Here is a 15,468-nt window from a genome sequence, read left to right on the forward strand (position 1 = left end):
TTTCCTGTGATATCCGGAGTTTTTCAAATTATTTTTCTTCATTGTTAAATTGCGTTCTCTAGGGCGCTTGTCTGGTTCTTCAATTAATGCCATAAAAAGAACTATGTGTGGCCATAATGCTAGAATTAGGGAATGGCGGAAGAGGGAAAGGAAAATTCAAGGTCTACTGTACATCCTTCTGATCATCTGACTCCCCGATGACGTTTGTTTAACCCTTGGGGTTTGGGGAACACGTACACTGCAAAGTTACCAGCTGATGTTTTTAAAATATTTCTGAGTATGAAACTGAAATTAATTTCTTGGCAAAACTGTGTGAAAATAAATAATATATCTACAAATAAATAATAAATGTAATCTTAGATACAATTCGGCACGGTTACATTATTGAATAAATTTTGAAAAAAATACTAAATGTGTCCTCACGGTTCAAAACATTGTAGTACCTGTGGTGACGTTTCTTGCTTCTACGGGCAAAGACTAGGCAAAGTAAGGGGTGTTAGCGGGATTTGGGGATACCAGACAATCTCACTCAGTTTGCTCTTGTCATTCGCTCGTTTTACAGTGTTGTGATTATGGCGGACGCAGAAAACAGTCAGCCTAAACCGAGGATTCCTATGATACCTACAGTAGCCAAACACAATGTGATTTACCTGGTGCTCATCTTGTCCTTGCTGGCATACTCTGTCTTCGTCACGATTGCTGTTTATAGGTAAATAAATTATATATATATATATATATATATATATATATATATATATATATATATATATATATATATATATATATATATATATATATATATATATATATATATATATATACAACCTTTGACATTTTATGCACGACCAAGAAAAGTTGATTGTAAGGTTAAGGAAAAAATATCGAGAAAACTTTAAGGAAATTAGGGTTGAACCTGATAGATATGACAGGTGCTTGTATAAACTATAACCTCTTCGTGCAATATATTGTGTGTATATATATATATATATATATATATATATATATATATATATATATATATATATATATATATATATATATATATATATATATATATATATATCCATGAGTTTGTTTAAAAAAATATTTGAATTTTCTTTGCATATACGCCACCTCATTTCAATATTTCTTAGCACAGGGATGACAACTGATATAGCCTATCGTTTGAAAGAGTAATTTGTTACAATAGTAAGGTTCGGTCTATGTCCAATCAGGATCATATCCAGCCACTGAACAGGACTAACCGAATATCTTGGATATCCATAGTTATGATGAACGACTTTACCGAAGATATTCTTTTTAAATATAGAAAAGGAAGAAAGACGTCACCAATCAAAACACCTGTTATATGAAAAATAAACTAGAATAAATGTTTATTTTATCTGCATGGTACTGACGGTTACGTAAACAATCCACAGATAAATCAAACGTTATACACAGCAAATCTCAAGAAACGTTCTGCCAAAAGGAGATGACTACAACTAGCATGATGAGAGTTGTGTTTAATTTGTCTGTCTACTAAAAGTAGGACAAAATTTACATTGCGGTGCAGATGTGCAGGTTGAGATTGGAATATATGATAATTATGATCACTCATGACGAAGCGATGAAATGTTGTATAAAGTAACGGAACCAAGAAAATTTAAATATTCGGGTTTTATTTTTTTCTAATCGTATTATAAACCGCGGTAATTTTCTATTATGACATGTAATATATTTCAAGTTTTCCTTATCAAAATTACAGTCACACAACACGAATGTTACAGAAGGAATACAATTATATAGATCTTTTATTTAGTTTAGATAAATTGGTCACATTTTTTTATAAACCCCCTATTTGTAAAGTTCTTTACGATGACATCGTTATGGATATAGTATAGTTTCGAAAACTATAATAATATCGCCTGCACATTATGAGGATACCCACATGGGTCTTCGTCTTCTATCTTATTAACACATCATGAATTCCGACCAATTTCTTGCAAGGTCCCGTGGCAGCTCATTGGCCAAGTACTAATGAGATTAATTGTTGAAAGCTTCATTTCGTACTCCATTTACATGGACTAGAATTTCTTGTTCTTTATTGTATATTTGAGAGCGCGTCCAAATATATCTCCATAAGCCATTCATTCGCAAAATAATAGCATATGAACAGCAATACGCCCTTAAAGGTTTAAAAACATCTTATGAATGGCAGTGGCAAGGAACAGTGACATTTCCCTATCAAGCAGGACAATGGCCTAGAACCATTTATACATATGACCAGCGCCCAAGCCCCTTCTCCACCCAAGGCAATGGCTGCTGATAGACCTATGCGCTCCCCCAAAATCCCCCCTCTCCCATCCTTAGCTCACAAGGATGGTGAGATTGCAGCGACCAAAGGAACTAAAGAGTTTGAGCGAGACTCCAAACCTCAGTCAATGCTTTGATAAACGATTTAGATAAAGAATAAGAAAACAAATAGTTTTATGAAGAGCACAATTGAATGCCATGACAGCAATCTTTCCATTTCGAGGCAAGTTTAACTATGGTGTCAAATTTTGTATCAGGGTAACTCGTAAGACTTAGTATTAAGTTTAATGTTTTTGTTTCAACAACACAGCCATGACCTTGCATTTTACACAAGTTTAATGCAATTGCATTCGGTCTAGATCACGTTAGATGACAACTTTATTATAAAAAATGTACTCTGGTCCTGCATTCACTGTACTGACTAGCAATCGCCGACATCCCAATGTCCGTTGAAATGAAATAGTATACAAAGGTCATTTACTCAGTCACGTATTTATTTCCTCTATTCGGAAGACTTTAAAGTGTCACCAGTTTGCTCAAATAGATTTACCGATTATTTTGCTTCCTCTTGGTGTAAGCCTCACTCGCCTACTACTTAAAATTATGAACGTATTTCATATGTCATTAGAAAATATTGTCAATACTTGCACACATACACACACATACTATATATATATATATATATATATATATATATATATATATATATATATATATATATACATTATATATGAATATATAAGTATATATATGCATATACAGGCGTGTGTGTGTATGTATGTATGTGTATATATATATATATATATATATATATATATATATATATATATATATATATATATATATATATATACACATACATACATACACACACACGCCTGTATATGCATATATACTTATATGTATGTATATATATATATATATATATATATATATATATATATATATATATATATATATACATATATATATATATTATTCATATGACCGGATTAAGAATCCGGTTTTTGACGTCGACGAGTATTGTGCTGCTTATAGAAATCTATAAGTTCATATTTCCCTTCCCCTTTTTTATTTTCTTGTTTCCATCAGACCAGGGCAATACCCGTCGCCTAATACAACTGGATGGTGGGATACCTCCAAGAAACAAATTAATCGCTGCCGAATTTGAATAATAAATTAGACATTTAATCTGAGTAAAAAAGGCTACTGCTGTGGTAGGGCACCACAGTGGGGGGTTGGGCTTGCCCGGCTGACGTTCTGGTGAGTATCTATTCTGATGGAGCCGGAACTGAAACCAGTCACCTTTAACCTTTAACCTTTAATCCACATGAATATCTTCAGTGATCAATTCGATTTAGTCACTGTAAAGGTATGACATTATTATTATTATTATTATTATTATTATTATTATTATTATTATTATTACTAGCCAAGCTACAACCCTAGTCGGAAAAGCAAGATGCTATAAGCCCAAGGGCTCCAACAGGAAAAAATAGCCCAGTGAGGAAAGGAAATAAGGAAATAAATAAATGATGAGAACAAATTAACAATAAATCATTCTAAAAACAGTAACAACGTCAAAACAAATATGTCATATATAAACTATTAACAACGTCAAAACAGATATGTCATATATAAACTATAAAAAGACTCATGTCAGCCTGGTCAACATAAAAACATTTGCTGCAACTTTGAACTTTTGAAGTTCTACTGATTCAACTACCCGATTAGGAAGATCATTCCACAACTTGGTCACAGCTGGAATAAAACTTTTAGAATCCTGTGTAGTATTAAGCCTCATGATGGAAAAGGCCTGGCTATTAGAATTAACTGCCTGCCTAGTATTACGAACAGGATAGAATTGTCCAGGGAGATCTGATTGTAAAGGATGGTCAAAGTTATGAAAAATCTTATGCAACATCCATAATGAACTAATTAAACGACGGTGCCAAAGATTAATATCTAGATCAGGAATAAGAAATTTAATGGACCGTAAGTTTCTGTCTAACAAATTAAGATGAGAATCGGCCGTTGAAGACCAGACAGGAGAACAATACTCAAAACAAGGTAGAATGAAAGAATTAAAACACTTCTTCAGAAAAGATTGATCACCTAAAATATTGCAAGATTTCCTCAATTAGCCAATTTTCTTTTTTGTGCAGTTGAAGGAGACACAGACATTAAACAATATCCAATAGTTTTAGTAGATTTGAGAACAAAGCCCTCACAAGGATGCTGGGAGTTAAATGGCAGGCCGGGATTAGAAATGAAACTATAAAAGAGATTACTCGGGTGCCATATGTGGATGAGATCATGATGAGGGGTAGAAGGAGATGGTTTGGGCATGCTCTTCGTACTCCCCAAGAGAGATTAGTTCACCAAACATTCATCTGGGGTTCACAAGGCACTAGAAGAGTTGGAAGGCCCAGGCCTACATGGCTGAGGACTATGAAGTGTGAAGTAGATGACGAATGGAGAAGTATTGACTTAAAAGCTCAAGATAGAGAAAACTGGCGAAATCTAATCGAGGCCCTTTGTGTCAATAGGCGTAGGAGATGATGATGATGATGATGATGAACGATAGCCAAAAGAATATAGACACCAAGTAATAATACTGTATTTGGATGTCCTGAGCTATCACTTCAAAATCTTGGCTACAGCTGATCAAGGTGGGCAGGGAAAGGAGACCGTGAGCGAAGGACCGGGACCCTCAATGGAAATGTCGCAATTTGGTCTTAGTAATACTTTGGTGATTTATGTAGTTGATACACTTTTTTTATTACAATTGTTAAAGTCATACACACACACACACACACACACACACACACACACATATATATATATATATATATATATATATATATATATATATGCTGTATATATAACATATAAATTTTATGTGTGTATTTATGTGAATATGTATATATATATATATATATATATATATATATATATATATATATATATATATATATATATATGTATATGTGTATATATATACATATATATATATATATATATATATATATATATACATACATACATACATATAATATCCTGTTATCCTTGAGGGAATAACTGAGACAAAACTAATTTATACATTGTTCGTTTAAATATTAGATTCAGGTTAAATCTTCTCTAAAATTTCCACATCAACACTTGTTTTACAGAAAAAAAATCTTTATTGGTAACCCTTCGAACCACATACGGGACTCCCTATGCACCTCTCATCCCTATCCTATACGAAATCTTTCTTCCTGGATTCATGTACCCTTGCTATTTTTTTCAGATTATATTGCCAGCAATTTCTCTGTCCCCAAATCTTCCGGAAAATGCATTACTTGAAGGCAATCTGATGTCCTCCATTCTATTTATGTAAATTAAGAACCTAGAATGTTGCCTCCCTTAAAAAAAAAAAAAAAAGAAAAAAAAAAAAAAAAAAAAAAAAATCTTCGTATTTCTTACATTTGTTACACTTTCAGGCTACATTATTTCATGTAGCATAAAACCTCAATCTTAACAACTTCTACATTTAGCTTTACATTCATGTTTACCAATCATATGTCACCTACATAGACAAGAGTTTGCCCAGCAATACTCCCATTTATTTCGAACTTTCTTTCAATATATTTTCCTTTTCTCTTTCTAACCCTCTTCATAATCTCTCTCTCTCTCTCTCTCTCTCTCTCTCTCTCTCTCTCTCTCTCTCTCTCTCTCTCTCTCTCTCTCTCTCTCTCTCTCTCTCTCTATATATATATATATATATATATATATATGTGTGTGTGTGTGTGTGTGTGTGTGTGTGTGTGTGTAAAGTTCTATTAATGAAACTATATTCCTGAGGAAACATACTGCGTGCCTATTGTATAACTTCGTAGGAAAGGACTTGAGTTGTTTGTCTAGCTAATATGTTATGTAAGAAAGAATAAGACAAATTTTACGGACGGACAGCTTCTATGAGAGAGAGAGAGAGAGAGAGAGAGAGAGAGAGAGAGAGAGAGAGAGAGAGAGAGAGAGAGAGAGAGAGAGAGACCTTTCAGGCTTAGTACAGTTGCCATATTAAGGCTTCATTTACTGTAACAACTTTATTTTTCCTATTCTTCTTATGGTAATCATTATCATCATTATCACTATAATCATTATTATTAGTTATAAAATTGCTTCTTTTCCCAATAGTATGTTTTTCGTTATATCCTAGGGATCATCACTTAACTTCGCCAACTGGCTTTATGTTGAATGTTCACCCATAAACGCATGATGTTATGTTGCCTTTTCAGTTAATCCTATATCTCGCATTATAGCCCTTTTCCTTATATGCCTCTTAGTAACTAAGGGTTCCTTGTAGACATTTCTCTTTTGATTTGAGTTTTGTTAGGCGGTTTAAAGGAGTGACGTGGAACTTAATTTTATATATTACTCTTTCATCAATGGGTGTAATTCGTTATTGAATTGTTTTGTATACTTATTATTTGTATTTAAGCTTTAAAATATAATTCTTATCCCCTTATATCCATTTTCATATTTTTCCACATAGCGTGATATGGCGGAAGTTTGTTCAGAAACCTTAGGGCCCACATGACTTGTTCATAAAGAATGAGTGCGCAACATGAATAATAATAACGAAGGGATAAAAGTTCCTTGAATGTTTATCCTTACGCCATAGCTATTAATCGTAGCTTGGACATAGCTATGACATGGCATTGCGTTCTTCCTGGCTAGTCTATTTAGTATCCAACGCAGTGTATCTTCTTCGACCTTCAGAATTTGTATAACTCGTTTAAGTTCATTTCCTCTTTTAATTCTTGTAGTAGACTCTTTCCCCAAGGTCTCCCGAGTAGGGACTCTTAACTTAGGGTGCGTTGGGTAGCATCCAAAAATTACTTTACTAAATCTTTTCCATATTAGCGTTTAATCAGAACATACAGTGATTAAGATGATGGGTTACTGCATGATAAATATATTGCACTTTTAACTGGGTGATGAACATAACTTCAGTATTCTTCATTTATGCCCAACACATATCAAAGTCAGTTGAAAGATGGTGAGTCATGTTCTATCAACGTCTGGAGAGTTACTTTACAGTACTTTCAATAAGTTGCTTGCTGTATATGTAGAAGCCAATGGAATTGACAATGTTATGTCCTCTTTGGTCGCTGGTCCGTAGAAACCAAAGAAAAGAAGAGGAAGGACTAAAAGAGTGAAGTTTTCCCAAATATATAGAGAAATCTTTCTTTTCAAACGATGGGAAATTATATTAGTTACAACAATAACGAACAGAAGGAAAATTACTTACCTCGCCAACAGAGGAACTAATTTGGTCTTATATAATTTTCAATCTGTTATTTACTTCTAAATTATAACCTGATTTGAGTAAATCTTAGCCAGAGAATAGGATGCGTGAGAATAGATTGGTGAAGTCATCAACTTTTTGTATATCTTGCAAAGACGAAACATACCAACAGCTCTCAGGATACGTCCTGAGAACTATATAATCATTTGTTCACTTCCTAAAAGAGATGGGAATGAATCCTTTTATATCCGAAGGTCAAAAACGAAGCAAAAGACATAAAAAAAAAGGAGTTGTTTTTTCGTAGTCTTCCCCCGCTATTGTTTAAATGTGTGTGATCTCACATCATTGACAGTTACACTGACCTTGTAAAAAGAGAATGGACACTTCTGAGTATGTTTGTTTTCCAACATATATGAAGAACACATTAAGCTGCCTCGTTTAACGGAGGGTGGCTTCAGATAAAAACAACACAACACTCTTTGCCACATCCATCCTTAAATTGCTAAATTGCCTCATCTCGAATAAACACTCACAACATCTATCGCTTTATACACACACACACACACACACACACACACACACACGCATATATATATATATATATATATATATATATATATATATATATATATATATATATATATATATATATATATATATATAAATAATTGTAAAATATTCAGATTTTCTCATTAGATTATTACTGTACTATGTTTCATATTGATCTTTATTTCCATTGTCCAATGAAGCTATGATGGAAGCCATGATTAAGATTAAGTGTTGGCGTGAGATGACAGAAGCCACATGTTCATTCGTACACACACACAGACACATACTGTGTGTATAAATAAATATATATATATATATATATATATATATATATATATATATATATATGTATATATATATATATTTATATATTTATGATATTTATATATATGTATATATATATATATATATATATATATATATATATATATATATATATACATTTATATACTAATATACTATATATATATATATATATATATATATATATATATATATATATATATATATATATATATATATATGTGTGTGTGTGTGTGTGTGTGTGTGTGTGTGTGTGTGTACTGAATATATCACCTCGTCTTCATAGTCTGAAAAAAAAAAAAGGTTTGAAGACCTACAACGTCAATCCAATTGGCATGACATGAAAACGATTGTCTTGGTTCTGCTGGAATTGTATGTAGAATAGAATTCGGATCACGTTGCAGGAGAAGAGCTTTGTGCTACATCACATGAAGGTTGAATGAAAGTTTCAAATTCCTTTATATTTGTGACTTCAACTTATAGATTTGGGTTAAGGTTATAAGTTCAACTGTTTATATTTATTCGTCTCTGAGTGATATATCAAATAATATTGTCAAGTTTCAATTGAATTTTGCAGGAGTGAGATATGATCAAAGAAATTATATTTTTTTTTATTCAAACTCGAACGGGGGTTGTTTACTTACTTGTTTTTATTGATTGTTGTAAATGATTAGGTACAATGTATTTGTAGGTCTGATAAGATGTATGTAGACAGCACGATCTTCTTTATCTATTTCTTCATCTTAATAGAACTATAAAACAAACATAAAGACTTGGATAATGGGAATTTATTCCACTGAATATTTCTCATGACTGGTAGATTTCCATATTCCATTGTGAATATTTCCCTCCCCCCCCCCCCTCTCCTCTCTCTCCTCTCTCTCTCTCTCTCTCTCTCTCTCTCTCTCTCTCTCTCTCTCTCTCTCTCTCTCTCACAGCACCTGGAAGTATTTTCCTTTCGGTGTTTATCAGTTACTTCTGGGATAATGTTATTTTGTTGACACTGCGAAGTATGAGCTCAGAGGACTTCCATGTCCATTTGCCTACGGCCCATTGCTTTTTTGGCGGTGACCCATCTAAGTTCTGACCTCTCAGTATTTCTTGAATTCAAATAGCAAGCAACCAGTGGTATGGTGAACAAATTATTGATGTGTATATATATATATATATATGTATATATATATATATATATATATATATATATATATATATATATATGTATATATATATATATATATATATATATATATATATATATATATATATATATATATCATTATTTGCTAGGCTACAACCCTAGTTGGAAAAGCAAGATGCTATAAGCCCAGGAGTCCCAACAGGGAAAATAGCCCATTGAGGAAAGGAAACAAGGAAAAATAAATTATTTAAGATCAGTAACATTAAAATTAACATTTCCTATATAAACTATAAAAACTTTAACAAAACAAAAGGAAGAGAAATTAGATAGAATAGTGTGCTCAAGTGTACCCTCAAGCAAGAGAACTCTAACCCAAGACAGTGGAAGACCATGGTACAGAGGCTATGGCCAAGAATAGAGAACAATGTTTGATTTTGGAGTGTCCTTCTCCTAGAAGAGCTGCTTACCATAGCTAAAGAGTCTCTTCTATTCTTACCAAGAAGAAAGTAGCCACTGAACTATTACAGTGCAGTAGTGAACCTCTTGGGTGAAGAAGAATTGTTTGGTAATCTCAGTGTTGTAAGGTGTATGAGAACAGAGGAGAATCTGTTAAGAATAAGCCAGACTATTCGGTGTATGTGTAGTTAAAGGGAAAGAACCGTAACCAGAGAGAAGGATCCAATGTAGTACTGTCTGGCTAGTCAAAGGACCCCATAACTCTCTAGCGGTAGTATCTCAACGGGAGGCTGGTGCCATGGCCAACCTTCTACAGTATATATACAGTACATATATATGAATATAACTTATTGGAACACATTCGACATTCAATTTCACTTATTAATTTCACCTTTATCTAAGGCTGTTCTAAGATAATTTCTAAATGACCTTTACAAAATAAAGGAAATTTACTACCTACAATATATAAAAGGGCAACAGGAAACTATACGCAAACATACACACCCACCCACACACACCCACTGCACAAACTCAACTTATTTATTTCTGAAGGAATCTGAAATTCGTCTTTTTCAACGTTTGGAGCCGTCCTTACCACAGTGAAACCTGCTGTTTATTGAAATAGATAAACACTACCGGGTGTCGGGGAGAAAAATTCGTAAACAAATCGTGCTTGGTCAGAGAAGACATCTCTCTCTCTCTCTCTCTCTCTCTCTCTCTCTCTCTCTCTCTCTCTCTCTCTCTCTCTCTCTCTCTCTCTCTCTCTCTCCCGGTAGTGTTTATTTATTTCAATAAACAGCAGGTTTTACTGTGGTCAGGGCAGCTCCAAACGTTAAAAAAGACGACTTTCAGATTCCTTCAGAAATATTATATAAGTTGAGTCTGTGCAGACCACAGATGATGTTATTATGAAAACTTACTTACTCGTATAAAATTGGACGCTATGACATTTTTGTTCCATAATACTGAATAAATATATATTTTACCGTTTACCAATCAATTCTATAGTTTTTATTTCTGCCATGAAAAATAGGGTATTATCTTGTGCATAAATTATACTTTTGATATGCTGATCAATTCTTACCGGATAACCCTACTTTCCAGTTTAACCCTTATGAAATTTTATTTAAGTCTCCTCTCGTGTTATTTTTCTCAGATGTTATCGATGGTGAATATTTTTATCAAGTGGGGAAATATCTCTAATTTTGTTACTACATGGCAATAAAAGTAAATTTATTGTATTATTTGTTTCTCTATTGCTGTTATTATTAGAAGATCGTTTCTTTTATTTTATAAATACATCCTCTAATAAAATTACAGGATAATGCCTTTCTTGCCTATATTTGTAATTGAATTTACTTTATAATCTGTCTATTATGGGCCATTTAACCTTAATACCCTATAAATCAATACTGTGAACTAAACACCGAGTTGCTAGCTTTATCGCTGCGAGTCGAAAAAAAAATACACAGAGGTAGAAATGCTATTAAATAAATCAAGGGTTCTGTGGTTTTCTGGAATAGGCTATACTTGTGTAGGCTGTGTATGCAGGTTCCTGTCACCATCTGTGTATTATATATACATATATGTACAAAAATATATATGAGTATGTGTGTTTATTAAACCACGAAAGGAAAATCTGGAATCTTGTTTTGGAGTTAATGTTTCCGTGTTTTTGAAATTGACAAACTTACTGACGTTGTCAGTAAGACGAAAATACTAACCCAAATAACATTTTTCACTTTTAATTTCGTGCATAGTTCATCACATCTCAGTTGTTAGGATTTCCACGCATGTGTATGCATATGTATATGCGTATGTATATCTATACACAGATAGAAAAAGTTGAAGTAAGAGCTTGACACTTTTATTTTTCTAAATAGCATCTGTTTCCAGAGACAGCCATCCAGTGCCAAAAGTTCCAGAAGGAAAGCCAGCATATTTGCCGACGGATATCTCGGATCTGTATGATTTCATCACCAAGACTAAAGGTACCTGCTTTGAACCCAACATTGTCCCAGGAACTAGCATAAGGAAAGGAGAAAATACAACGGTAAGGAAATTTAGAGTAGTAGTAGTAGTAGTAGTAGTAGTAGTAGTAGTAGTAGTAGTAGTAGTAATAGTAGTAGTAGTAGTAGTTATAATAATAATTATTCAGAAAATTTGCAATGGTATTTAAATTTTTAAATCGAAATCACTGAAGGATAGCTGATGTAAAATGTCCCAATATACTGTAGTTCAATACAAAATTTACTTTGAGATGAAGATGGCAAAACGAGTGAATTTCTGTCTCACTTCTATGTAGCTATCAAATTAATAGCTCACTCTGGAACTATGTAATATACAAATATTTTATCCTTAGCTCTCTGGCCACGAAGGGACCTACATCTGCCTGGATGGGATACCTTCCACTCCAGATGAATGTCGGATCTACTCCTTCGCCTTCAACCGAGACGACGTCAAATTTGAAAACCAAGTAAGTATAGCTCAAGATCTGTGCGATAAGCATAGCCTCTCATAAAGGCTCTGGGGTTGTTATAATCGAAGGCAAATCAAGGCTTGGTGTTCCTTTACTGGGATTTTTAGATATTGGTCATTTATACTTATTGGAAGTATGTTGGGTTCAGTTTATTGAAAAAGGATTTGGGCATATTTCTCTGCTTTTCTACTAACCCTGTGTGTGTGTGTTTTTTTTTTTTTTTTTTTTGGGGGGGGGTTCAGATTCCCCCCTTTAAAGAGTATCAAGATGTTTCTTTGATTGAGAGATTTTTTAAAGCTTTAATTATAACTCTCACTCGACAGATCAGATGCTAAATATGATGAAAGTAAGACGTTGCTATATAGGAAATATGGTGATCATAAGAAGCCTACATATGAAGACGTTTCGAATGGCTGTATTGCAAAGAAAGCTTCACTAAAAAAACACTTTATTGGGTTGAAAAGAAAAACGAGTGGAGAGGTTAGTCATCGAATAAACGAAATAGCTAGGAAGTGAAGATAGGGCATCTTTAATAGACAAGTACTATATCTAAACTTTAATAATGACTGCCAACAGATGGGGAAACGAGGCTGCAGAGTCCACCTGGTGTCTGGAAAAACCGAGTACAGCTACACTCCTCTAGGAAACAACGTTTATCTCTATCCTCTGACTCTCTCCAACGTGACAACGATTGGAAAATATACCCTTGATAACTTCATAAATTTAATGAGTCATATGGTGAGTATGTTATTATTATTATTATCATTATTTGCTTAGCTACAACCCTAGTTGGGAAAGCAGGATGCTATAAGCCCAAGACCTCCTACACATTTGAACTTTTTTTGTCTCATGCAAAACCCAAGGAAGACTCAACTTGGAAGTGCTAAGAGAGAGAGAGAGAGAGAGAGAGAGAGAGAGAGAGAGAGAGAGAGAGAGAGAGAGAGAGAGAGAGAGAGAGAGAGAGAGAGAGAGAGAGGAATTATGATGTAAGTACATTATTATAAGATCATTACAATTCTGGTCACATGAGTGTGTTTTTTTGTCATTCGATTTGATATTGGTCTAGCTTTTGGGCAAAGTCTAATAACAATTTCCATATATTTTCTTCTATAAAGAGGCTCCTTTAAAAAAAAAAAACTATGGTTTTATCATATTTACCGTCACTATATGATATAAATTTTGTATTCTCTAATATCTACACTCGACCTGTCATACAGTAAGTCACCAAGACTATCTCTTTACTTTCGTGCAACTCAACAACATTGTCATCATCCCTCAAACCTTTCCCCCGCAGCCCATACAGCGAGGGTCATCGCTCATGGCCAAGATCATGTACCTTCCCAAGTTAAGGTTTCATCTGCTTAGTTATCATCAACTCGTTTGAACATAAGATATGAAGGGGTAGGGCTTGCTTTTTTTCGGGATTAGCTTTATTTCTTTCGTCATTTAAAGCATGTTGCACGACAATTCACTCAAGTATTTATGGGTTATAACAAGAAAGTGATGAACATTAAAAAGTGAGTGGCATGCTGATATATTCTGTTTAATGATAGCTTTTTTTTTTTTACCAAATACTAAAGTATTTTTTTTTTATTTCACGTGGACCCCTAATTAATTTAAAATTTAATGAACTTCGCGTATCGTGTCAATTCAGAGCAGTACAATAATGGAAACCGTTTTTCTTATAACAGAATAAGCCCATACATTATGTCAAGACAGAGGAAAAAGATTCAGAGTGGACATTTCTTCAGACCTTATACACCTCGTCGTATAAAGCTCCTTATTACATCAAGCAGGTAAGTTATGGGTGAGTGTGAAATGATCCGTATCCTTAAATTACATCAAGCAGGTGAGCTATGGATGAATCTCCGAAATAGTCCGCATCCTTAAAAAACAATCATACCTTGTTTATAAAGAGTTTGAACCTAATAAAATTAAGATATTTTTTCTTTAGGTAATTAATTTATCCTTTCTCTCCACATTAACTTTCAGCTGAGGTTACTGCTCCACCTGCCACTGGGAAATGACGACAGCATCAGTGAACTTTTAGAAAAGTACAAGCTGCTACTAGGTCTGGAATACTATGGCTATAAGCTCCTCTACTCTAGGCCTATCCCAGGAACCACTTACTTTCACCTAAATCTGGATAAGGAAGTTGCCACAAAATACGAGACTGTATGGGTACGGCCGTAAAAAAAAAAAAAAAAAAAAAAAAAAAAAAAAAAAAAAAAAAAAAAAAAAAAAAAAAAACTTGGACTCGCAATTATTGTCCTAACCATTTGATAATTGGGATAATCTAACATAATTCAGCTATAGTGTGGTTAGATGGGATCATTTACGATATTGAAATTTAGAGAAAGAAGGCAATGTTACTTCTCATCAAAAGCTATTGGTTTAATCATTGGGTAAGGCGAACGCCTATGAAATGTTTTGATCATCTCTATTAGGTTTAAGATACATCTACATACTAATTTATGTTTCACTTGGAAAATGTATTCAATATACCGGGTTGGCCATTAATCATTATATCACACATTATTCATATAATACATTAAAATGGTTTTAGTTCGTCTTTTATTCCCCTTCTGTCCATTGAATATTTTGAAAATGCAAATATATATAATCGAACAAAATTAAATGGAATTGCCATATGACATTCGAAAGATCTGAATGTTGTGTTTCTGATAAGCAGTTGTATCGAGTAGCAGATTAAAAAGATATGATATGAAAGTACGGTTTTTTGCATCGATAACAGTTCTAAATTTAATTTTTCATATACAATCGGCAATATTACAACAAAATGTATTTTCTAATATATCTGGACAATAAATATCAACATTGAAAAGATAATAGCCAGATCTTTATATTAGGCCTATATTTCGCTTTTATTGTCAAATTTTCAGCTGTAATTCATCATAAATGGGAAAAAAAAGGTTATTATCATATGAAAAAAAGTCA

General features: G+C 33.3%; 1 protein-coding gene across 1 annotated transcript; it reads left to right on the top strand.

Moving 5' to 3' along the window:
• Positions 1-456: 456 nt before the first annotated feature.
• LOC137614715 (uncharacterized) lies at positions 457-15,073 on the top strand. The gene is made up of 6 exons (XM_068344393.1): positions 457-709; positions 11,928-12,084; positions 12,394-12,507; positions 13,087-13,248; positions 14,202-14,306; positions 14,503-15,073. Exons 1-6 carry the CDS (start codon positions 573-575, stop codon positions 14,701-14,703), a joined length of 876 nt encoding a protein of 291 aa, XP_068200494.1. The 5' UTR covers positions 457-572; the 3' UTR covers positions 14,704-15,073.
• Positions 15,074-15,468: the final 395 nt, after the last annotated feature.

The sequence above is a fragment of the Palaemon carinicauda genome, chromosome 21 (genome assembly GCF_036898095.1).
Source record: "Palaemon carinicauda isolate YSFRI2023 chromosome 21, ASM3689809v2, whole genome shotgun sequence".
NCBI lineage: Eukaryota > Metazoa > Arthropoda > Malacostraca > Decapoda > Palaemonidae > Palaemon > Palaemon carinicauda.